The sequence below is a fragment of the Odocoileus virginianus genome, chromosome 11 (assembly GCF_023699985.2).
Source record: "Odocoileus virginianus isolate 20LAN1187 ecotype Illinois chromosome 11, Ovbor_1.2, whole genome shotgun sequence".
Lineage (NCBI taxonomy): Eukaryota > Metazoa > Chordata > Mammalia > Artiodactyla > Cervidae > Odocoileus > Odocoileus virginianus.
This window is the reverse complement of record NC_069684.1, coordinates 37,832,951-37,857,333: the sequence shown is the minus strand read 5'-3', so window position 1 is coordinate 37,857,333 and position 24,383 is coordinate 37,832,951. Positions and strand designations below refer to the sequence as shown.

The 24,383-nt window shown below is 40.7% G+C and overlaps 1 protein-coding gene and 1 non-coding gene across 12 annotated transcripts in view; both read right to left on the bottom strand.

The window, feature by feature from the left end:
* The window catches only part of VPS13D (vacuolar protein sorting 13 homolog D), a 269,200-nt gene that overhangs the window by 197,421 nt on the left and 47,396 nt on the right, over positions 1–24,383 (bottom strand). For all 11 annotated transcript variants that reach the window (XM_070474310.1, XM_020897781.2, XM_020897934.2 and 8 more), the window contains 8 exons: positions 23,772–23,862; positions 21,522–21,648; positions 19,835–20,015; positions 14,565–14,747; positions 8,669–8,891; positions 3,666–3,876; positions 907–1,078; positions 616–728 (listed from right to left, as the gene is read on the bottom strand). In XM_070474310.1, coding sequence (XP_070330411.1) covers positions 616–728; positions 907–1,078; positions 3,666–3,876; positions 8,669–8,891; positions 14,565–14,747; positions 19,835–20,015; positions 21,522–21,648; positions 23,772–23,862 — 1,301 coding nt within the window. The remainder of the gene's footprint in view (positions 1–615; positions 729–906; positions 1,079–3,665; positions 3,877–8,668; positions 8,892–14,564; positions 14,748–19,834; positions 20,016–21,521; positions 21,649–23,771; positions 23,863–24,383) is intronic.
* On the bottom strand, positions 22,587–22,658 carry TRNAC-GCA (transfer RNA cysteine (anticodon GCA)). Its single transcript has one exon. It is a non-coding gene; the product is annotated as a tRNA-Cys (tRNA).

Genomic DNA, 24,383 nt, shown 5'->3' with positions numbered 1-24,383 from the left:
CCAGATGCTTCTAATTGAGAACACTGGCCCTCTACTGCCAAAACTTACCGTTCTTCAAAGGAAGCTGAAATCCAAACTTTTTCATGTACAATTCACCAATTCTGGCCAGTGACACTGGCAACACTGGTGTTCACCAGACAGCTCTGGACTCCCTCGACACAGACCCACAGGGAGACTACTTCTTGACCCTGCACTCATGTGGGACCATGTTCTGGCCCCACAGGGTTTACCAGGATCCCACTGACATTCTAGACCACTCAAGGGCTCTTCTCGCTGGCACAGGAAGCAGCTCTGTCAGCCAGGGTAACTACAGTGAGCAGAGCAGCCCAAGACCCATAATGGACACGAAACACGAGAAGAAAAACACTGTCACTCTTCTAAGTCATTGGTATTTTGGGAGTGCCCGTTACCACAGCATAACCTCAGCTGTCTTGAGTGATAGATGAATTTAAACTTTTAAAAAGCATTGTGCAGACCAACCAAAAAGCAACCTGCAGGCAGACAAGATTCAGCTGTGAACCACCACTGTGCCACCTCTGTTCTACATGACAGCACAAGGTGTACAGGATCTCTACCACCATGACTAACAGTAAAACCGTATAATCACAGCCATACCTGGCTAGGGACCCAGCACCTTCTTTTCCTTTTGGATCTTTTAGCTCCAGACTTACATTTACCATATCAATGAGGAAACACATGCACGTGTATACTTCTCCACTCAGAACAGTCTGGAAAAGGAAAATGTCGATCAATTCATAGTTGATGTCAATCTCAAAATGGAGTTAATGTCATGAAATCTAATTTGCTTGTGGCTTCATCTTCTTTCCCCAGCTGACTCTGAGGAACAGATACACAGGATGATCATGAGACCACAAGAGTTACAGAAGAAACTAACGTCACACTCACGTGAATCCTTGGGTCTTGCAAATCATAAGGTCTCATGAATTCCTCTATGGGCTCTCCAAGGTTGTTCTCCAATAAACCCCGGATCAGCTTGTACTTGCACAAATCCAGAGAACAGTGGACTGAGGAGAGATTGCCATGGATAGATATGTCTGGCACCGTATGACTTATTTCTCTATGGAAAAAGATAAAAGGTCACTTCCACAAAAAAATCACGAACTTAACATTGACACAGCTCACATCCAAATATAAGTGCTAACATGTACCCACCTCCCTTATCAACCAATTAATTTCTAACCTTCAATGACAAAAATTTCATGAGTCCAAGTGAAGCAAGTTAGTATAACTGAGTGTCATCCTTCAGCTACAAAAGGCCATTTTTCTCCCCAAATATACATTTATAAAGTCCCCAAATCTGAGCTAACTAATTGATGAATAAAGAAAGATCTCATAAGACTCAGAAATAGTTTACACATTATAGTTGGGAGAACAATTAAAAAGAAAAAAAGACAAAAGGGAAAGAAAGATACAGGTACAGAGAACAGAGGAGTTGGGGGGTGGTACAAAAATAGGTGAAGGGGATTAAGAGGTACAAACCTCCAGCCATAAAGTAAACAAGCCATGGGGATATACTATATAGCATGAGGAATATGGCCAATGATACTGCAATAACTTTGTGTGGAAACAGATGGTTACTAGGCTCATAGTAGAGATCATTTCATAATGTGTGCAAATGTCAGATTATCATGTAGCACAACTGAGACTAACATAATATTGTACGACAACTATATTTCAATAAAAAAGAAAAAATGACAAGCTCTTTATCCATTTAGTGGTAACAAAAAAAAGGAACCAGTGTTTCATAATGAGCCAAGATGGGACACTAGGATAAAACCTGAATCAGTCACTCATTTCAAGCTGAGATGGGCAGGCAGGAATGATGTTGAAAATGCCCAGGTCAGGGAGGTCTTCCCTGGTGGTCCAGTGGCTAAGACTCTACACTCCTAATGCAGGGGGCCCAGGTTTGATCCCTGCTCAGGGAACTAGATCCTGCCTGCCACAACTAAAGATCCTTTATACCACAAAGACCTCAGCACAGCCAAAAAATAATCTTTGAAAAAAAAAAAAAATGCCCAGGGAAGGGGGAATATACTTCATCCCAACACTGGAGAGCTTTTTCTCTACCCTCCTAAAGGTGAAGTGGATATCACAGATACTACAGAGGCTATGCTCCAAGTATATAGAGCAGAAGGCCAGGATTTGCAGTTGAAGAGAAATATTAAAAATTACTTTGTCTATGGAGAAAAACCTTCATACAACCAGGTGAAAAAAGACCAGTCATGCAATCAACAAAAAAAAACTGGAAAGCATTACCCAGAAGCCCCTGGGTTGCCAGGTCCAGGGCAGGAGAAGCTGATCAGATACCCTGTGTTTAGTCAACCCCTTCTATCTGGGCTAACCGGGCATAATTACCTGCACATAAACACTGATGGAAGTGGGTGAAGTTTAGATAAGCAGAGCAGTAAAGCACATTTTTTTTTTGGAAAGCATTACTTGAAAAGAAAACAAAATGTTCAATTTCTAAATAATGAAGCTCCTCTTAAGACGTTTAAGCCAGTAAAATCAAATACAGCCCATGCCAACCATAACTGAACACCAGCCAGAGAGCACTTGAATAACAAGTAAGAATGAAACACAAAAATCCCAGTGAGAGTGGCTATGCTGTATCATTAATCCAGAGAGAAACAAAACAGTGACACTAAATGACTTGCCCAAACCAATGAACTGCGAAGGGAGTGGCCCAAGAGGGATTAAAATCACACTCTGGAAAAGTAGTGACACTGTTTTTCAAAATGCTGCAAATGAAAATCATTTGCTTTCATTACTTCACAGCCACGCCTCATCTCTCCCTGAAGTTAAGATCTGAGTGTTGCTGCTTTCCCCAAAATTAATGCCCCAAACTGAACAGGCATCACACACTGTAACCAGCAGTCCCAGTCCATTGCTGGGGCCAGTGGAGTGTAAGCGCTATCAGAGGACCTTGTTAATATGTACCTGAGGTTTGGCCCAGAGAGTCAGCTTCTGCTGGTCTCAGATGGGGTCTGAATGCATTCCTTTTCAGTAAGTTTCCCAGTCAGATATAGAACTAACTGAGGCCATGCTCCAAACTACAGAAATTAAGCATCCTGTGCTTTGAAGCCAATTAAGATGGAAATTACAGTCAGTTCAATGGTCTTTATGGAGCACTTTCAGATGGCTAACTGGAGTAAAATGGGCAAAATAGCATCTAAACAGTTACTCTGATTCGGTGGAGCTCCAGGGTAAATATCAATAGCAGGTACAGAATCTATTGCATTTGGAACACAGAATCCAAATGTCACCTCTTCCAAACACTTCTTCAGTGCCATCACTACCTCCCTTCTGCCATTGAAATCCATGCTAAATACAGGGCCCTTACTGTTTGTTTCTAAGGCACCTACTGTCATCCTACAGTCCAGTTGAAAATTGAATCAAACACAAAATTAGAATCATGTACTTACCTTCCTATATCCCTCAACAAAATGCAAGCTCCATAAAGGTAGAAGTTTTTTCTTTCATCAAAGGAGCCCTCATGACTAGCAGATGGTAGGGACTCAACATAGATTTGTTACATAGATGAACATATAAGTAAATACCCATGCCCTTCCAGACTTAACAGCACTGGTTTCCAAGCTATCACAGTTCTACTTACAATAGACAGTTATTGAAAATAAACCACTCACTTGTCCAAATTCCTTTCCACCTGCAATTTCAGCCTACAGGGCTCGGTCAAGAGGCTTCCTCCTGTCTGTCTCACGAAATAGGAGGGGAAGATCAGATCTCCGCTGCTGTCTTCTGAGACCCTGGAATACTCTCGTGGGTGTCTCTCTGCAGCAAAGATGTCCATGTCTTGGAGATCAACAACAATGCAATCCAGCAGGCACACATGGTCTTCTACGTGGAACCAAGGAAAAGGAGACAAGGAAGAAGATGGGACTCAGAAGGGGCTGATCCAGAAAAAAGCTAAATAGCCCCAAAATGTTCATTCCGTCTTTGGAAAATGTTTAGATCAGAAGTCTCCACTCTGGCACCAAGACCTCCCTCTTCACCGCTCCATGTGCTGGACATTGCCTACCTGCCCCCCGTACACAGGCACAAACCAGGCCACATCCTCCCAGTGTTTCACTGCTGTCCCGAGACACTAACAAAGGCTAAAGGGCTTATGACTAAAAGGACTTAACATGCATCCCTCCCAAGGAGATCCCACAGGGGTCTTGTGTAGAGATGATGTTACCCAAAGGTTTACAAAATTTTCCACAGCAAAGTGCTTTTCCCAAACAAACACCACACATAACCATTTCCACTAGAGCAATCTAATCCAAAGCACTACCATTCTTGCCTAGACCACCATAAACTCCCCTCCAACAAATCCATTCCATTCCAGTCTGCCCTCACAAAACCATTCTACTCACAAAATACCTCAGTAATCCTTAAAAAAATAATTGAGACCAAAACATTCCCTTTCTTTATATGCTTTGATGACTGAGTTTAATTCACAGTTCTTTCTGTAAAACTCCCCTAAATCCCTCGAAAGCCCTGCATAAGAAGCCCACTGCCTACTTTTCCAACCTCATCTCAACCCATTCTCCACCTTGCCCATGAGGCCGCTGGCTCACTGGTCTTTGTTTTCCCCCATGTGCCAGGCTCTTCACTGTCTGAAGTCTTGCCCAGAGCATCACCCTCCTCTCTCCTTCTCTGTTATTTCCCTCTTACCGTTCAGTCTTTCCCATGACATTTATCTTAATCTGTCCTTATTTAGATGCTTATTGAATGCCTTGCTCATATCATTTACAAGGTGGCAGGAACTATGTCTAATAGCTTGTTACTATATAGAACAAAACATTGAACACCTAGATTAGGTAGGCACTAATTAAATTAGCTCCTGCCTCGTTACTGTATGGATAAAAAAGTGAAAAAGACAGAAGTAGAGCTGATCTCATAGAAGGGACAAGGGACAGGAACAAAGGGCTTCATAATTCCCAAAGGTTGTCATGGAATCAGAAATATAAAAGAAGTATGAAAACCACTGCCTTAACCCCATCTTAATCACAGTCAGAATTCCAGAAACAAACAGCAAATTGGGAGGCGAAATATGGTCAGGAAAAGAGATCTTTCTATAAAACACCCCAGAAAGAGCCTACAGTATAGCTCAGGGGACTCTGCTCAGTGCTCTGTGGTGACCTATATGGGAGGGAAATCCAAAAGAGAGGGGACGTATGTACAAGTAGAGCTGACTCACTCTGATGCACAGTGGAAATTAATACAACACTGCAGAGCAACTATACTCCAACAGAAATTAATTAACAAAAAAATTCCAAATCACTTCCTAATAGGCTTCCAGACATATGTACTGTTGTTGTGCAGTCGCTAAGTCATGTCTGATTCTTTCACAATCCCATAGACTGTAGCCTCCCAGACTCCTCTGTCCACGGGATTTCCCAGGCAAGATTATTGGAGTTGGCTGCCATTTCCTTCTCCAGGGGATCTTCCTGACCCAGGGATCTAACCCACATCTCTTGCATTGCAGGTGGATTCTTACTGCTGGCCCATGTACCTTTGGCCTCAATTCCTAATCATCACTATTATCGGAACAACAACAATAGAAGATTCATGTACTGACTGGCCCTATGTAGGCACCCGGCTTGCCCCACCCCCCTACCCCATGCTGTGAGTGTCCATTATGTATATAGATTAGTCAGTAATATCATGCAGGTTAAGACTTCAGACTCTAGAGACAGACTGCCTAGACTCATAGTCGAACCCTACCATTTACCACATACGTTGACATGACTATGGGCAAGTTACTCAGTCTCTCTGGGTCTCTTGGTTACTGGTTCAAAAAGTCTGGGTCTCTTCATCTATAACACAGGGATAAAAATAAAACCCTATAGGAGTATCATGACGATAAACTGCAAACATTTATGAAAAAATGTGCCACGATGTCTGGCATGTAGTAAATGTTCAATACCCAGTCTTCTGATGAGGATTACAATAATCTCCTTGAATCACCAACGTAATCATAAACCCTTTTGCTGTCCCCTCTGGGACAACAAGGTACCCAGAAGGGATTAACCATTCTTTATATCCATCCAACATATCCCTGTTAGCGTCCCACATCTCTCAAAGTTCAACCACACTGGACTGACTTCACCAATGGATTCTGATAGTAAATCATATTCTGCTTCCCAAACTCCTTGGAGCAACACCTCACTTATCCAATCCACACTATCCGGAAAAACCAAAAGGTCAAAATCAATCAAGACTCTCATCTGAAATACAATGGCAAACTGTCAAATTCAAGAGCAGCACACCAATAACTTGGTGGTTCATGTCTTTCAAAAATTGCTACTTAGGGTATTTCTGCTGTTACCTACTTTTCAGGATTTTTATTTCTCCAGAACTAACCAATGACTAGCATATTAAAAAGCAGAGACACTACTTTGCCAAAAAAGGTCTGTCTGGTCAAGGCTATGGTTTTTCCAATGGTCATGTATGGATGTGAGAGTTGGACTGTGAAGAAAGCTGAGCACCGAAAAATTGATGCTTTTGAACTATGGTCTTGGAGAAGATTCTTGAGAGTCCCTTGGACTACAAGGAGATCCAACCTGACCATCCTAAAAGAGACAAGTCCTGGGTGTTCATTGGAAGGACTTATGCTGAAGCTGAAACTCCAGTACTTTGGCCACCTCACGCGAAGAGCTGACTCACTGGAAAAGACCCTTATGCTGGGACGGATTGGGGGCAGGAGGAGAAGAGGACGACAGAGGATGAGATGGTTGGATGGCATCACTGACTCGACGGACATGGGTTTGAGTAAACTCCAGGAGTTGGTGATGGACAGGGAAGCCTGGCATGCTGCGATTCATGGGGTCGCAAAGAGTTGGACACAATTGAGCGACTGAACTGAACTGAACTGACTGAACCAATGACTTGAAGGGATAGTGTCTGAAAAGTCACTCGCAAGGATGTGTCTAAGGATGTAGCAATTACTCCAGCTATACAACCACCATCTGGTGGCAACTATCTTGACAAGCCCTTAGAGGCTACCTAAACGTCTTTATTTATACTGCATTTTACTATTTGGCTTGTTCTTAAACTCTCTCTTTTTTAAAAAATTTATTTATTTGGCTGTGTCGAGTCTTAGCTACATGCAGGATCTTCATTGCATCACATAGAATCTTTCGTTGCATCATGTGAGAGCTTTTAAGTGCTGCTCTGGGTCTGTCTCGTTGTGGTGCACGGGCTCCAAAGCCTACAGGCTGAGAACTTGCATGTGGGCTTAGTTGATTCCAGGCATGTGGGATCTTAGTTCCCTGACCAGGGATCAAACCCACATCCCCTGCATTGCAAGGAAGATTCTTAACCACTGGCCCATCAGGGAAGTCCCTATACTTACTAATTTAATCATACATCTACTTCTGCTTCATTGATTATGCTAAAGCCTTTGACTGAGTAGTTCACAACAAACTGGAAAATTCTTGAAGAGTTGGGAATACCAGACCACCTTACCAGCCTCCTGAGAAACCTGTATGCAGGTCAAGAAGCAACAGTTAGAACCAGACATGGAACAACAGACTGGTTCAAAATTGGGAAAGGAGTACATCAAGGCTGTACATTGACACCCTGCTTATAACTTGTAAGCAGAGTACATCATGTGAAATGCCAGACTGGATAAAGCAGAAGCTGGAATCAAGATTACCAGCAGAAATATCAATAACCTCAGATATGCAGATGACGCCACTCTTACGGCAGAAAGTAAAGAGGAACTAAAGAGCTTCTTGATGAAGATGAAAGAGGTGAGTGAAAAAGCGGGCTTAAAACTCAACATTCAAAAAACAAAGATCTTGGCATCTGGTCCCACCACTTCATGGCAAATAGATGGGGAAACATTGGAAACAATGACAGATTTTATTTTCTTGGACTCCAAAATCACTGCAGATGGTGACTGCAGCCATGAAATTAAAAGACACTTGCTCCTTAGAAGAAAAGCTATGACCAACCTAGACAGCATATTGAGAAGCAGAGACACTGCTTTGCCTACAGAGGTCCATATAGTCAAAGCTATGGGTTTTCCAGTAGTCATGTACGGATGTGAGAGCTGGCCAATAAAAAGACTGAGCACCAAAGAACTGATGCCTTCGAAATGTGGTGCTGGAGAAGACTCTTGAAAGTACCTTGGAGTTGGAGGAGATCAAACCAGTCAACCTGAAAGGAAATGAACCCTGAATACTCATTAGAGAGACTGATGCTGAAGCTGAAGCTCCAATACTTCAGTCACCTGATGTGAAGAGCCTGATGCTGGGAAAGACTGAAGGCAGGAGGAGAAGGGGATGACAGAGGATAAGATGGTTGGATGGCATCATGGACTCAATGGACATGAGCTTGAGCAAGCTCCGGGAGTTGGTGATGGACAGGGAAGCCTGGCATGCTGCAGTCCACAGGGTCGCACAGTCAGACATGATAGAGTGACTGAACAACAACAATCCTACTTTAGAAGTCACCCAATCCTTATCTACATCCTAAGACTCTAAAGCCTTCCAAATCAGTATCAGAATCAGACGATGACTAAAGACACGCTACCCGTTTGTCGGCATCTACTTGAATGGGATGCATCGCCCCTTAGTATCCTGCAATGGTCTCATGAATTTCCCCTCCTTCCTCATGCAGCTCCTCGCTCCTCCTTTACCTGGACTGCTGGAAGCTCGGCCGACAGAGGGTGTGGCTGCCTGCCCTTGCTGCTTGGTCGAGGTGCTGGGCACAGACTCGCTCTTCAAGCTGCCTGGACTCATTCCAGCAGGAGGCATCATGATCAGCCCCTCAGAGTGGGTCCCCTTCAGGTCCTCCGTGCTTGTCATTTTCCTCACACTGTGCTTGGGAGTACCAGTTGGGGAAGATGAAGGCACAGACTCCTGGGAAGAAAGAAAAGAAAACTAGCAGCAGGGATGCGGGTGGTAACTATCTACTATCCTGGAAGTCCCTTCCCAGTCCTGGACTCTTCAAAGACTCTCTGCCACATGGTATTTCCCAAGTCCCCCAGATCCCATAAACAAAAGGGCCACAGGGTCATGATTCTTTCTTCCACATGTAATCCTCTGCAGAGACATTACATATAATTCAGTACCTGTTGAAAACTCTGGCAATTTTGCAGGAACATATTTTATCTTTTGGGCTTCCCTGGTGGCTCAGTGGTAAAGAATCTACCTGCCAAAGCAGGAGACACAGGTTCAATCCCTGGGTTGGAAAGACCCTAGAGAAGGAAATGGTAACCCACTCCAATCTTCTTCCCTGGAAAATCCCATGGCTAGAGGAGCCTGGTGGGCTACAGACCATGGGGTCGCAAAAAGTCAGAAACGACTTGGCAACTGAACATAGAACATGTTATCTTTTGGCTTAAGAGTAAATATCAAGATACTAATAACTGGTGGTTTAATCTAGATCAATGCTACAAAGGCAAATCTCTCAGCCATACAATATACTGTTGATTTGCTGGAGGGGAGGGACTCTTTTTTCCTAAGAAAATGCATCTAACAGCAATATGGAATGAAGCCCCACTAATGTGTTTGTACATTCCAGAAGTCTCCCCTCCCAGGTTTACATTTCTCATCTAAGTAACTGCAAATGGAAAACACAGGCAAGCCATTCCTATCATGTTTCTGTTCAAGGGCATAAAAATTAAGGGCAAATACAGAATAATATTAATTCTATAACTCTACTGAAAATATCACATGCTTCTCTTACATACCTAGTACCTTCAGTTAATTGCTGACAGGGCAAATCTTTTTCACCAGAATGGTCCAATAACTGACATTTAAAGTTTGCATGGCTCCTTCCCTCAAGACTCAGAGCTACATATCCACATGGTCTCTGCAGCATCAGTTTGTTCTCATCTATCCCTTCTCACTAGCAAGCTGGAAGGAGAGGAAGAATGGTTCTCCCAAGGACTGCTTTATATGTATATTCCTCTCAGCATTCTAAAGGGAGATGATAGTACTATTCACCTTCACAGTTATCTTGAGTAGTAATTACATGTAACGGTGAAAGAAACCAGTTATTTTTTTTGCAATTCCTTTTTGCAAGGCAAATGACTAGCTAAATGCTATCATTTAAGTATTTCAACATTAAAAACCTTCCCTCTTGCTTTAGTTTATTTAAACATCTGCGAGTATTTGTTGCTCTTTCATTTGATTCATCCCTCCATCCTCTCTGAGTTGGTTTAAATAAATCAGTGGCTTGAGGGGATTAACTCAAAGCTTTTGAAATACTAAGAAATTAAGTTTAAGCACAAACTATGGTTGAAAAAAATGAAAGAAAAAGCATATGCAAAAAATTCAAACCTGCCCTCATTAAGACAAGGACTTATGTAAAACAATTCCAAACACACAGGAGTCACAGAACTCAAAGGCAAATGACCCCTCTGCAAGCTTTGATTCCAGGACTATTTCCTGTTCTTTAACCACTGGAATGCATACTAGACAAACCTCACATGGGCAGATGCATTAAAGAGCAAATGTAAATACAAAGGATTTTTTGAAGAAGAAAAGTAATTACTCACTTCACGTAGTCAAGCCTACGTGAAGCTTGACTGTACATGTGGAGAGCTAAGTTTCACAGATGAATTAACTGAATTACAAATACTTTAACAAGAAACACACTCCAAGCAAACCTTATGGAATTTCACAGAACAACCCACTGGCACGTAACAAGATAAAGTCTTTTAGGATTGAAGGAAATAAAATAAGGTCATTAAGAAAGTATTACCTAGGGGAGGAAAGGAGAAAGAAAGGAAGGAAGGAAGGAGGGAAGCAGGGAAGAAGGAATTACTTTTAATGATCCTTAAGGAGAATTCCTCAACACAGGTGGGAAGTGATTTGTCAAAGTTGGGGGGGAGGGTGATAAGCAGGCTTTCCCAAGTAATGAAATATTTTAAAGGATTGGTTTTCAAGATTTTCCTTTTTAAGCAAATGAATGGGAGTTGACTGCTGAATCCCATAAGGTTTTTCCGAATAACCAGGAGGCAAAAAATGTATATTATACCTTGAAGGAAAAGCGATCCTTGTATGTGCTGCCACTTAAAATCAAATCCTCGAAAACAAAATACAGGGAAATTTTTTCATTAAAATGCTACAAACTATGCACTTGTTATTTGGTAGTACTTAACATAATAGAAACCCTTTTACAAAACTTTCTTGAGATACTTTGGCAATTCTTCAGAAGCTAACTTCAGAGTCAGCTCATAAGCCCATATACAGATATATCAGATACAGAAAAATAAGCCCTTTATCTTTTCAGGAGGGAGAGAGGGAAAAAAATGGTATCATTGAGCTTGATCACCCATTCTGGCTCTAATGGATCTCTTCCCAAAAACTTGGGCCTCAAAACAATGGTTTCCCACAAACAAATATATTTCAAAGAACTAACTGAAGTCTCAGAAGACAGTTTCCAAGGAAGAATTCAGCTCTCCCTAGGGCAGCAAGGAAGGGCAGTAGACGTGGGTAAGAGAGGCAAATGCCCTGAGATGACCGTGGGGACAACAGTCATGTGCCAACACCAGCTCTGATACATTTGTTCAATATCTAGTAGCATTAATTACAAGCATCGCACAGTAAAAAAAAAAAAAAGTAAGAAATTTTAGATGCAGTTATCAATCTCTTTTTATAAATGGATTTTTCTTTATTTTCTTTAAGGCTCGAGCCAGTAAATAGCAAAACGCCTACGACTCAAATATGAAAAGAGATTTTCCTAATTAACACCAAGGTTACCAGTTCTCTACTAGGCCTACTATGAAAGGTCAATGGTGATTTTGTTTAACTGTCTTAAAAAATATACGGAAAAAAATATACATATATACCTAAGTGGAGGCCTATTCCTCACTCTGGAAAATGAAAGTGAAAGTAGCTCAGTCGTGTCCAACTCTTTGTGACCCCATGGACTATACAGTCCATGGAATTCTCCATACCAAAATATTGGAGTGGGTAGCCATTCCCTTCTCCAGGGGATCTTCCCAACCCAGAGATCGAACCCAGGTCTCCAGCATTGCAGGTGGATTCTTTACCAGCTAAGCCACCAGGGAAGCCCCATCTGGAAAGAAGGCCTATTATTCCAACAGGAGGGGCTTCCAACAGCAAGGTGAACCAGCAAGTCCTCAGCCACCAGCTGTCTGAATGTGCGGCATGCGGATGAGTAAACCTGGTGATGCACTTCCATCTGCATTGCTTATCACTGCTGTTCTGTACTGGTTTCACCTTATGCTCCAATCACTAAATCTGGTTTGTCTCAGCAGCTGCAGTGAGATAAGATATGGACAACCTGCTCTCTAACCCATCATCCAAACACCCCTACTCTGGGCCCTGAGCCCAAGGTCATGACACTTGAACATGGTTCCCATGGTTCTCACTGTCTCATCTCCACTCTCCTCACTCCAGCCATTCCCACTCAATGAATCAAGTATTTTCAGTTCAGGGTGTTTGGGTTAGTAGTAGTGAGTAACTGGATGAGTGAGAAGCAAAACAAATGGAGAAAACTATAGAGACAATCATTTGAAAAAAGTAACACTATTTGAGTCTACACATAACAACAAATACAGTCTTCCTGTTACTTTCAACTTGACTTGGGGTCCTTGGCAAAGGCCTGGCAAGACGAGTTTCCTAATCACTCTCTTCCATTTTCTTTTCTTCCTACACCTAAAGAGGTGAACAGCAGCTGCTCAAATCTGTATCTTTTCTGTGAAAAACTCTGGAGTTCTTCCACTGAAGTTATTTTAATGAACTCATTGCCACATCCTTTAGAAAATTTCAAAGCACCAGAGTTATTTGGGAAAGGGATAGTAAGACAGGAACAACCTCTGTCAGTTTGTTCTCCCCTATCCTATATAAACCAAATCCTAATGCTGGGAGGGGCTTCCCAGGTGGCTCAGTGGTAAAGAATCCACCTGCCAATGCAAGAGATGTGGGTTCGATCCCTGGGTCGGGAAGATCTCCTAGAGAAGGAAACGGCAACCCACACCAGTACTCTTGCCTGGGAAAGCCCAAGGACATAGGAGCCTGGCAGGCTACCGTCCACGGGGTCGCAGAGTCGGACATGACTTAGCAACTAAACTACCGCCACCAATGCTGGGAGGTAAAATCATACCACAGTTATGAGCGTGGAGTACTAAAGGCAGATATACTAAAGTCTAAGCTATGACAAACCCAGACAGCATATTAAAAAGCAGAGACATTACTTTGCCTACAGAGGTCCATACAGTCAAAGCTATGGTTTTTCTAGTAGTCATGTATGGATGTGAGAGTCGGACCATGAACAAGGCTGAATGCCGAAGAATTGATAGTTTCAAATTGTGGTGCTGGAGAATGCAAACTTTTAAGAGTCCCTTGGACTGCAAGGAGATCAAACCAGGCAATCATAAAGGAAATCAACCCTGAATATTCATTGGAAGGATGAATGCTGAAGCTGAAGTTCCAATACTTTGGCCATCTGATGTGAAGAGCCAAATCATTCAAAAAGATCCTGATGCTGGAAAAGATTGAGGGCGGGAAGAGAAGGGGGCAACAGAGGATGAGATATTTGGATAACATCACCAACTCAATGGACATGAGCCTGAACAAACTCCAGGAGATAGTGAAGGATGGGGAAGCCTGATATGCTGCAGTCCATGCGGTGGCAAAGAGCTGGACACGACTTAGTGAATGAACACCACCAAAACCTGAGGTCCACACTATACTCTTCACTAGATGTTTAATCTGAAAGAGATTACTTAATTTATCTAGCCTCAATTTCTTTACAGGGAAAAATAGTGTAAATAATACCCCTCAGCTTGCTAATAAGGACAAGAGGACAAGATGAACAAATACAAAAAGAGTTTAGCATAGGCTGCTGTATACTAGGCATTCAACAAACACTATTTCCATTGCTATTATTGTCAGCTGCCATGGAAACCAGCAGAGTTTCATTAAAGCACACACCTAGAACCCAAGAGCATCTCTTAATTCCAGCAATGTTACTCAGTCTCCTCAACTGCAAAAATGGTGGGACCACCTCCAAGGTCCTATCACTGCTAAGTCTGTGATTCACAAAAGTTTCCCATTTTCATCATTTATTCTCAATGAATTCTAGCTTTTCTAAATGTAAAATGAAAAAAGCAGTCTTATCCCAATTACCTCCAAACTTGTTATAAGAAATAAGTGCTGATGCAGTTTTAAACTGTAAAGAGATAAACTACATATGATTTTATTAAGATATTTTCAAATGGCTTCAGATAAGCCTTGAGCCAAACTCCAGAAAACAAAGCTACACAGTATAAAGTTGATAACTATGAATTCAGCCTGGGAGGAAAACATTATAAAGATGGTTCTGTTGATTTGTTTGCTAAAATAAGTTACTACATAGAGTTAGTAAAAGTTATAATTTATACTACCTCTATTAAGGGTTAATTGAAATGTTAATAAAATGTCAAAAAAAATACTCTTCAAGCCACGTATACTACAAAAGTACAGTGGTTAGTAATTATCTTATGGTAACATCTGAATTTTTCAATTGGTATTCCAATGCCAGGTAAACTGAGATGGGAATGGGTGCTGACTGCTCACCTTATCTTGTAAGGTAAAGGTCCCAGGAAAACCAGCGAAGAGAAATTTGTTCTTGACTTTCAACTTTCCCAAATTTGCTACAATCAGATTATTTGATCTGGAACTTTCTGGGATAAGAAGAACAGGAGCACCAGCCTCAATATCCAGGAGAACCCGTGAACAGCGCTGTGCTTGATCTCTCACCTGAAAGAAGGAAAACTGAATGAGACATTCAATTCATTCCCTCATTTTACAATCAAATAACCTCAAGTTCCCAAAAGTTTCATGAATTTATAAATCTAAGACAACTAAAATCACACAGAGTATATTCTATGAACACCAAGGAGTTAAATTAGAAAACAGTAACAAGAAGATAATGGAAAACTCCCAAGTATCTGGAAATTAAACTACACACTTCTAAATAACCCATGGGTCACAGAAGAAATCACAAGGGAAGTTAAAAAAAAATATCTTGCCTTACTGATTAAAAAAACACAGCACATCAAAATTCATGGAATGAATTTTAAAGCACTTAAAAAGGTACTTATAGATTTCAATGACCTGAAAGGGATATAAGTCCAAAAGGGCAAGGATATATGTATATGTATAGCTGATTCAGTTGGCTGTACAATAGAAACTACCAACATAGTAAAGCAACCACACTCTGATAAAAATTAACTCAAGAAAAGAAAGAAGGAAAAAAGGGGAGGGGGAAGGCACCTGAAGAAAAAGTTTAGCATTAAATGCTTATTTTATGTAAAAGATCTAAAATCAATAAGGCTTCCAGCTTAAGAAGCTAGAAAAGCAAAATAAACCTAAGTAAGGAGAAGGAAGAAAATAATAAAGAGCAGAAACTAGTTATTTAGGAAACAGATAAGTAAGAGAAAAAAATCAATTGAACATTTATAGAACACTCTACTCAACTACCACTTTACATTCTTTACAAGTGCACACATGCTTATTAAGAGTACGCACAGGCCTGACAAAGCCCTCAATAAGTTGATTATTTAAAGAGATTAATGAAAGTGATAAAGCCTCTACCTATATGAATCAAGAAAAAAGGAAGAAAACAAAAATCACCACTATCAGAAGAGTCAGGGACATTGCTACAGAACTTAAAAATACTAAGAGACGTGGAAACCTATGAACAAATTCAGGCCAACAAACTGACAATTCAGATGAAGTAGACAGATTCCTTAAAAACATACACAAACTATCTACAGCTAACATCATATTAGTTAACATCTGCAGAAGACAATGCTTTCCCTCTAAGATAAGGAACAAAGCATGGATACCCACTCTCACCATTTCTATTCAACACTGTAGCTGAACTCCTAGTTCAAATGAAAGGTATATAGGTTGGGAAGGAAAAAAGAAAACTCTCTTATCCACAGACAATGTAATCATTTATGTAGAAAACTCTTAAGAATATAAAGGAGCTAGAATAAATAACTGAGGGCTTCTCTGATAGCTCAGTTGACAAAGAATCCGCCTGCAATGCAGGAGATCCCAATTTGATTCCTGGGTTGGGCAGATCCGCTGGAGAAGGGATAGGCTACCCACTCCAGTATTCTTGGGCTTCCCTTGTGGCTCAGCTGGTAAAGAATGTGCCTGCAATGCAGGAGACCTGGGTTTGATCCCTGAGTTGGGAAGATCCCCTGGAGAAGAGAAAGGCTCCAATATTCTGGCCTGGAGAATTCCATGGACTGCAGAGCATGGGGTCGCAGAGTCAGACAGGACAAGTGACTTCAACTTCACTTCAGAATAAGTAAGTTTAGCAAGATTACAGGATATGAGCTCAACATCTATGTAAACAAAAGTCAATTATATCTCTTAAACTTTCAATAAATAAGTGGACATTGAATTTTTTTCATTGATACAATTTAGAATAGCATCAAAATGCTGAAATACCTAGTGATAAGTTTAACAAAAAATGTGTAAGAACAATATACCTGAAACTACGAAACACTGCTGAAACTAAAGACCTACTTCAATGGAAGATACACCATACTCAAGGATCCAAAGACTCAATGTTGTTAAGATGTAAATTCTTCAGATATATGGATTCAAGACAATCTCAATCAAAACTCTAGCTGACTTTAACTGTAGAAACAGCAAGCTGATTCTAAAATTTATAGAGGAAAAACAAAGGACCTAGAAGAGCCAATACATCTTTGAAAAAGAAGTTGGAAGACTTAGAACATCTGATTTCAAGACATACCATAAAACAACAGCTATCAAGGCAAGGGAGAAGGGGGACTTCCAAGGTGGTCCAGTGGCTAAGACACTGCACTCTCAATGCAGGGGGCATGGGTTTGATCTCTGGTCAGGGAACTAGATCCCACATGCCACAACGAAAGAGTTCACATGCTGCAACAAAGATGGAAGAATCCACATGCTACAACTGGGGCAGCTAAAGAAATTTTTTAAAAATAAGTTTAAAAAGAAAAAAAAAAAGACACAGGGGGAAGGTATTCCCTGATGGTCAAGTGGTTAAGAATCTGCCTGCCAATGCAGAGGACACAGGCTCAATCCCTGGTCCAAGAAGATCCTACATACCGGAGGGCAACTAAGCTGGTAAGCCACAACTACTGAAGCCCCCATACCTAGAGCCCCTGCTCCATAAGAGAAGCCCCCACTTGCTGCAGCTAGAGAAAGCCTGCACACAGCACAACAACAAAGACTCGACACAGCCAAGAAATAAATAAATAGTATTATTTTAGGAAAGACAAGGGGGTGTACAATTAAATATAAATCAAAGAAATAGAATAGAGAATAAAGAAATACACATACATATATGATCAGTGGATTCTCAATATAAGTGTCAAGGTAATTCAGTGGGAAAAGAACAGTCTGGATAGGTATTTGGGGAAAAAAAAAACTCAAGTCTCACTTCACAAAATAAGCAAAAATTAACTCAAAATGGAAGAGATGTAAAATTATAACATTTCTAAAAAGGGAAAATAGGAGAGATTTATTGCCACCTGGTGGTAGGCAGATTTCTTTAACAAAACAATAGCACTGACCATAAAATTAAAAAATTGAAATTCATCAAAATGAAAGACTTCTGCTTTTCAAAAAATAGTATTAAGAAAACGGGGGAGGGGTAGCCATAGACTAGAAAAAAATATTCGCAATAAATATATCAAAGGTATCCAGAATATATAAAGGAAGATATAAAGGAAGAAATACTGATGTCAATTCTACACAAACTGTTCTGAAAATAGAAGAGGGAACACTTCCCAATTCATCCTACAAGGATAGCATGGCCCAGTTACCAAAACTAAAATAGGCATTTTTCTTTTCAAGAAAAGAAAACTACAAGCTAGTAATGCTCAGGAGCTTAGATACAAAAATCCCTAAGATATCAGAGCAAATTAAGAAAATGTAAAGGCATCCAGACAATAAGGAAATGAATGAATGTGGCTGCATTCTGCTATAACAGCAAGCTGGCCAGTGGCTACCAGGAAGCAGGGATTAGGGCTGGGAGACCATTAGCAAAGGGACACAAGCAAACCTCATAACCTTTTCATAAAGTGCAAACAAGCTGAGCAAAAGATATGGTATACGAAGTTTTCTTTTAATCTTAAAGGGACTAGTAGACCCAAAAGTCAGGAGAGTGGCTTCTTGAGGCATCAACAGAATGAGATAGGGAAAGACTACATGCAACACGTCTTAGTAATGGTTCAGTTTTTATTTGGTGGTGGTTTCATGGATGTTCCTTCTATTACCATACTTTGAAGTTTATATACATGTTACAGATATTCTTTCATATGCATCAAATACTAAACTGTTTTTTATAAGTTTCTAAAGAGAGAAAAAAAGGTTACATGTATGGGGAAAAAATAAAAAATAAAATATACCTATGGTGCTAGAAAACTAAGCTATTTTTTTTCCAGATTCCCTGTCATTTGATTGTACTACTTTTATATTTTAAAAAAATAAATAAATTCTCTATAATGTACATAGGAAACCAGTAATACTGACTACTGCTAAGGACAGAAACTGGGTGGGTGAGGAGAAGTAGCTGAGAAACAGACTTTTCTCCAAATGCTCTTTTTGGCTTTGATTCTGTACTAAAACAATATACAACTTACTCAAAAAAATTTTTATTTAAATTAAAACATAAAATTTTTAAACGCTGCCACTACAAAGAACTTAAATTATAATCTTTTACCTAATAAAACTTAAAAATAAATAATCAACACATTTTACAAAGAACCACATTGTAACTGCTTTCTGTGGTTCCAAGACGACACCAGAGGCTGCCTCACACTTAAGAGGTGTGCTGCCAGGGCGTCTTAAATCCTTCATGTAAACACATCATCGGCTGGACACTGCACACGCCACCAGCTAGAGGCAGTCTACACCCAATGTCAGATCATGCTACATTCCTTCCAATGATGTCACCTGAATACTGCACACGCCACCAGCTCCAGGCGGTCTACACCCAGTGTCAGATCATGCTACATTCCTTCCAGTGATGTCACCTGAACACTGCACACACCACCAGCTCGAGGTGGTCTACACCCAATGTAAGGTCATGCTACATTCCTTCCAGTGATGTCACGTCTTTGCAAAGCTGGGTCTTAAGCACTTGCTGAGATAAAAAACAAGTACCATGAGAAAATAAATGTGGAAAAGGAAATAAGGGCTGTGACGTTCAACCCGATTCCAAGACTGAGGAGCTGTTCAGTGCCCAAGAGGCACATACATCTCAGTAGGAAGCAATTATGGTGATTTAAGAATGAAATAAAAATATCATCTTTCACTTATGTTTTTACGTTTTCAAACAGCTACTAAATTGTTGGACAAACGTAATTATGAAGTTGTTCGGACTTAATCACTTTTGGAATGGAAAGACCATTAGGTGTTTCTTTTGGCCTCAGACGTGTCTCAGAAAAACTTCTAAGACAAGAAGGGAGCCATGAGCTAAGAAGTTTGAGAACTACATTTGAAAGAAACCCTCTTTTTATAACAGATACCTTCTTGAAACCACTTTCCAGGAGAAGTATCCCCACTGAAGTAACTTGTTTATCTTTTTTAGAGCAAGCCAAAGCTAAACTTTAAAAGGAAATTAAAACATGATGCAAGAAACAAGGAATATAAGCTCTCTGATTACAGTAAGATTTCTGTAGCTAATCAGCTATATGGAGGACATTAGTAAAGCTTAAGATTACTTGATTACCTTCACTTTTCTCAGTGACACTTTCCAGATTTATCCCTAGAGATTTAAAAGTTCTGCTGATGAGTCAAACTTGAAAAGTGCCTTGTATCCAGGCACTACCTACCGTCTGCCCCTCGATGGCAGCTCGCTGGCGCCCTAACACATCCTGCAGCTGAGTGAAGTGCTGGATGAAAGCCACCACCTCCGCCTGGAAGCGCTGGGTGTGCACGTACTGCACGGACGCCATCTGGAGGCTCACTCGGACATCGTGCTCCCTCCGGAGGAGAGGGTCGGGCCGGCCATACCTAGGAGGAAGGGCAACAATGTGACTCGGAGACAGCTGAAGGATGCAAATGAGTGTCTGAAGAAAACTTAGAGGCTTTCCTAGGAAACAGCTTTAATTGTTAAAATGGAAACCCCCCCCCCAAAAAAAAATGGAAATCCACAATCAGGTTTTAGAAAGCAAACTCCAATAACTACCTCCTTCCTAAGCTTCCACCAGAGGTCGAGGATGTTAAAAAAAAGTCTGGTATGACGGCCAGGGCTATAAATAGGGGGATAGGTCTGGGGCTGCGATCACTCCTGGCTCCAGAACTCACTCAGAAGCCACCATGGTTCAGACCTTTCACCTGAGTCTCTTTGTCCCTGACTTTAAGGATAAAGTGAATATTCCTGCTCACTTTTCAAGCAAAGACTGTGACAACTCAGGGTAATAAAAACTACATTGTGAAACAACTGGTAAAGAAAATTAGGCAACAGAACCAATGTTCCTAAGGCAATCTGTCTCTGGAAGCTGAAAGAAGTCTTTTTACTTCAGTGAAATGCAGGCCAAAGAGTTTTAGCATCCACATTCACGGATATTAGAAAACTTTGACAAATGGTTTTAATGGGACATGATGCCACGATAATAAATTATTATACAGGACATAGTCACTGGAGAAAGGAATTCATATTAGCTGAGCAACTATTATTTTGCCAGGCAGAGAGTTAAGAGTTTTACATTAATTATCTCATTTATTAAAGAACCATGCCACTGTGGTAGGTAACAATACAAATAAACCAATCTAACTTCTCAGATGGAGTACTCTGAGGGAGTATGATATACTCCCTCTGGAAATGAAAGAAAAATTTCTCAGACATCTTTAGGGACCATTTTTCTCAACTCTGGTTGAACATTAAAATACTTTGGATTAAAAAAAAAAGAAGAACACTACACTACCACAGACCAGAATGCTGGATACCAGAGATGGATATCCATACATTCTAACAGCTCTCCAAAAGGTTGAAAAACCACCTTTTAAAATTTCTGTTTTCTGAGAAAACTATTCTTTAATAACTACATAGGCCTAAAACTGCCTTCTAAATTCTAAAACTGAATACAGATTGTATTTGTACTGGGAAAAATGCCTAATGCAATTTAAAACCCATTATCTTCAACAGCTTTCTCGGGCTGAAATCATCCCAGATCATTCAGAGCTAAATCGAAATTGATCTAACATAGTCTCCTCACTATTTCAATAGAAAAACTGATGCAAGGAGATTAAATGACTTGTTCAAGTCACACAACACGTTGGTGTGAAACCGGACTATAATGATAACCACAATTATTTCAACCATATCCCCTTAATTTATTAAAGCCTGAGTAGCCCACTTCAATGCAGATCCATTTTAATATAAATTGAGATTCCTCACAACTAGATCAACTTGATTCTACATAAGAGGCTATGATTTTTTTAAACTTTTCCTCATTGCTTAGCGGACAAGAATTTGAAACAGGAAACAATCACGACGGAAAAGCTCAATATTTTTACTTGAAAGTCTGGAAGATGAGGGCTTCTTCTCCACTCGTAGTGAACCGTTCTCGGTAGAACTCTCCATGCGAGGTAAGATCACTCAGAGACAGGCTCCCAATGCTTCCCTGTAAGGCCAGGTCTCCCTCTAGGAAGATTAAAAATCAGAATGCATTCTTATGGTCTTTTTTCTGTCACACACCCTAACTCTGCCTAAAACAAAAATTGATATACACATGCCCCAGACTTTATACCATTTAATAAAACGAAATGTCAAAAGTGAATATTCATATTCTAATACACCCAGAACAATATTTTATGCACTATTTCAAATAGCCTCAATGCAGAAGTCCAAAGGGATTGAAATAATACCATAGCACCACACTTTAACACTTACAAGGGGGAAGAAATTAAGGGTAAACATAAATTAAAGGATAAAACATTTACAAATACAGATAGAAACATGCTCTCTTCTGAGATCAGACCACTAATTAGAATTAGCAAAATAGCATAAGGTCTATTTTATACTATCAATAATGAAAGAATAAAGAAAAAATGTCAGAGATGTATTAATCAGGCAGTATTAAATGGGTTTTAGTGTAACTTAATTAAAAGGCAACATTAATAAAATAAGACACTGAAGACACAGATCTGAAACTACTCCAATATTACACAAGTGAAGCTCCTGGAAGGTGGGCAGAAGAAAGAGGAAATGTTGAAACATGCACCCCTGGGCTATGAACCTGTGTGAATCATTCTTAACATGGGGTAGATACTGAAAAGGAATATTCTGAACTGTTGCTTATGTAAAACAAATTTTGTCATCATAATTAACAACAAAACAATGACTGAGGTGTATGTATTTGGCAGGCTAGTTCTGCTCCCAATGAAGACACATACTTATTTTTGGTTCCGAACGTCCTCTAACAAAAATATACCCCCAAAAAACAAGTGAAAAAGTTAAGTCACTCGGTCATGTCCGACTCTTTGCGACCCCATGGACTGTAGCCTACCAGGCTTCTCCATCCATGCGATTTTCCAGGCAAGAGTACCGGAGTGGGTTGCCATTTCCTTCTCCAGGGGATCTTCCCAACCCAGGGATCGAACCTGGGTCTCCTGCATTGCAGGCAGACGCTTTACCCTCTGAGCCACCAGGGAAACTTATCCTAGCCAAGCTTCTCCCAATTCTAAAGACTCATCTCTTCTAGGAACCTTTTATAAATTAATTTATACCAGGAATGAAACCTCAATTTTAATTCACCCTTTCCCCAAAAGACATTCTTATTTTACTACAGAGTCAACATTTGAGCTTTGCAGTCTTCTTATTTTATCACCAGTTGCTTAAGGAAGGAGCAGTATTTTATGCTCACTTTGTAAATTCCTCTGCTTTAGAGCTTGATGTAGCTCTTCACTTATGTTCTACTAGGGATTACAGCCTATTGCGTCCCATTAGGAAGAATGCTAGCTTTGCTACAATATCTCCCTGCTTAAACCACCCCCACTTAGAAAAGTGAAAGTCTCTCAGTTGTGTCCAACTCTTGGCGACCCCATGGACTATAGTCCATGGAATTCTCCAGGCCAGAATACTGGAGTGGGTAGCTGTTCCCTTCTGCAGGGGATCTTCCCAATCCAGGGACTGAACCCAGGTCTCCTGCATTGCAGGCACATTCTATACCAACTGAGCCACAAGGGAAGCCCAAGATTACTGGAATGGGTAGCCTATCCCTTCTCTAGTGTATCTTCCCGACCCAGCAATCAAACCGGGGTCTCCTGTATTGCAGGCGGATTCTTTACAAACTGAGCTATCAGGGAAACCCATCCCCTCTTATGGGCTCCCCCTAATTATGGCAACAGAGTGAACATATGCCCTGATTTCCCAGAGGCAGCCCCTGTTATATGCCTCTTTCCCAGCTGTAATTATTAATAATGCCCCCTTTCACGCCCCAACATGTCCAAACTTCAGACAAAGAAATTATATAGACACCCAGAGAGCTTTTTTAAAACACAGATAGATCCCAGGGTCCCATCCCAACCCACAGAATCAGAGTCTTGGGATGGGAAGGGAGCTGTGCCAGACAGCTGCATTTCTAACAGATGATTCTGATCCATAAACCAGTATCTGGAAACCACCACCATCAGTCCTGGCCAGACCAGTAACCACAATCCAGCCACTGAGCCACACCTTACTTAGCGCCTGTGAAAACAATTAGATTTGTGAGCAGGATGTTCAAATTCTCCCCAGAATCCCCAAGCCTGATTTTCTCCACTTACCAATCATTTCCAGGTGTGCCACTAATTTAGACACATTCGCCTTGGCAAGCTCACTGGTGGTCTTATTCAGCACGAGAGACAGCGAATGAACCTAAGAACACAGGAGGTAAGGAAAGGCGAATGTTACTTGGAGGAAAAGGTACCTTTCAGGCAAATGGCATCGAGAAAGATGCTGCAAGTCTCAGGAGAGCTGAAGATAAACCTTTTTGTCCGACTCATACCAAATTCATTTCAGCTTTTCTTAGCCAGTCAGACCACAGTAAGAGGAGAGAGCTGATAGGAAAAGAACTCGACTGGGCAATCTAAAACCCAGGTTCTGTGGTGTCTTCTCTATGGTCGCCTCATCTGTTCTCTTTGAATTTTTTTTTTTCTTTTTTCTTTCTCCTCTCTTTTTTTTTTTTTTTTTTTTGGTATGTTGGTTGGTTGGCTTTTTGGTTTTTTGGGGGGGATGCTTTCTTTGGATTTCATCTATTGTTTGTCAGTGAAATGTTTTACATTATAAAACAATTCTTCCCCTTTCAGCATTTATGTCTAATATTGCACTCTTCTGCAATCACTCATACAGATTCATTAAGTGCACCCTAAGAAATTTGTCAAAGCGAAGTGATAAAT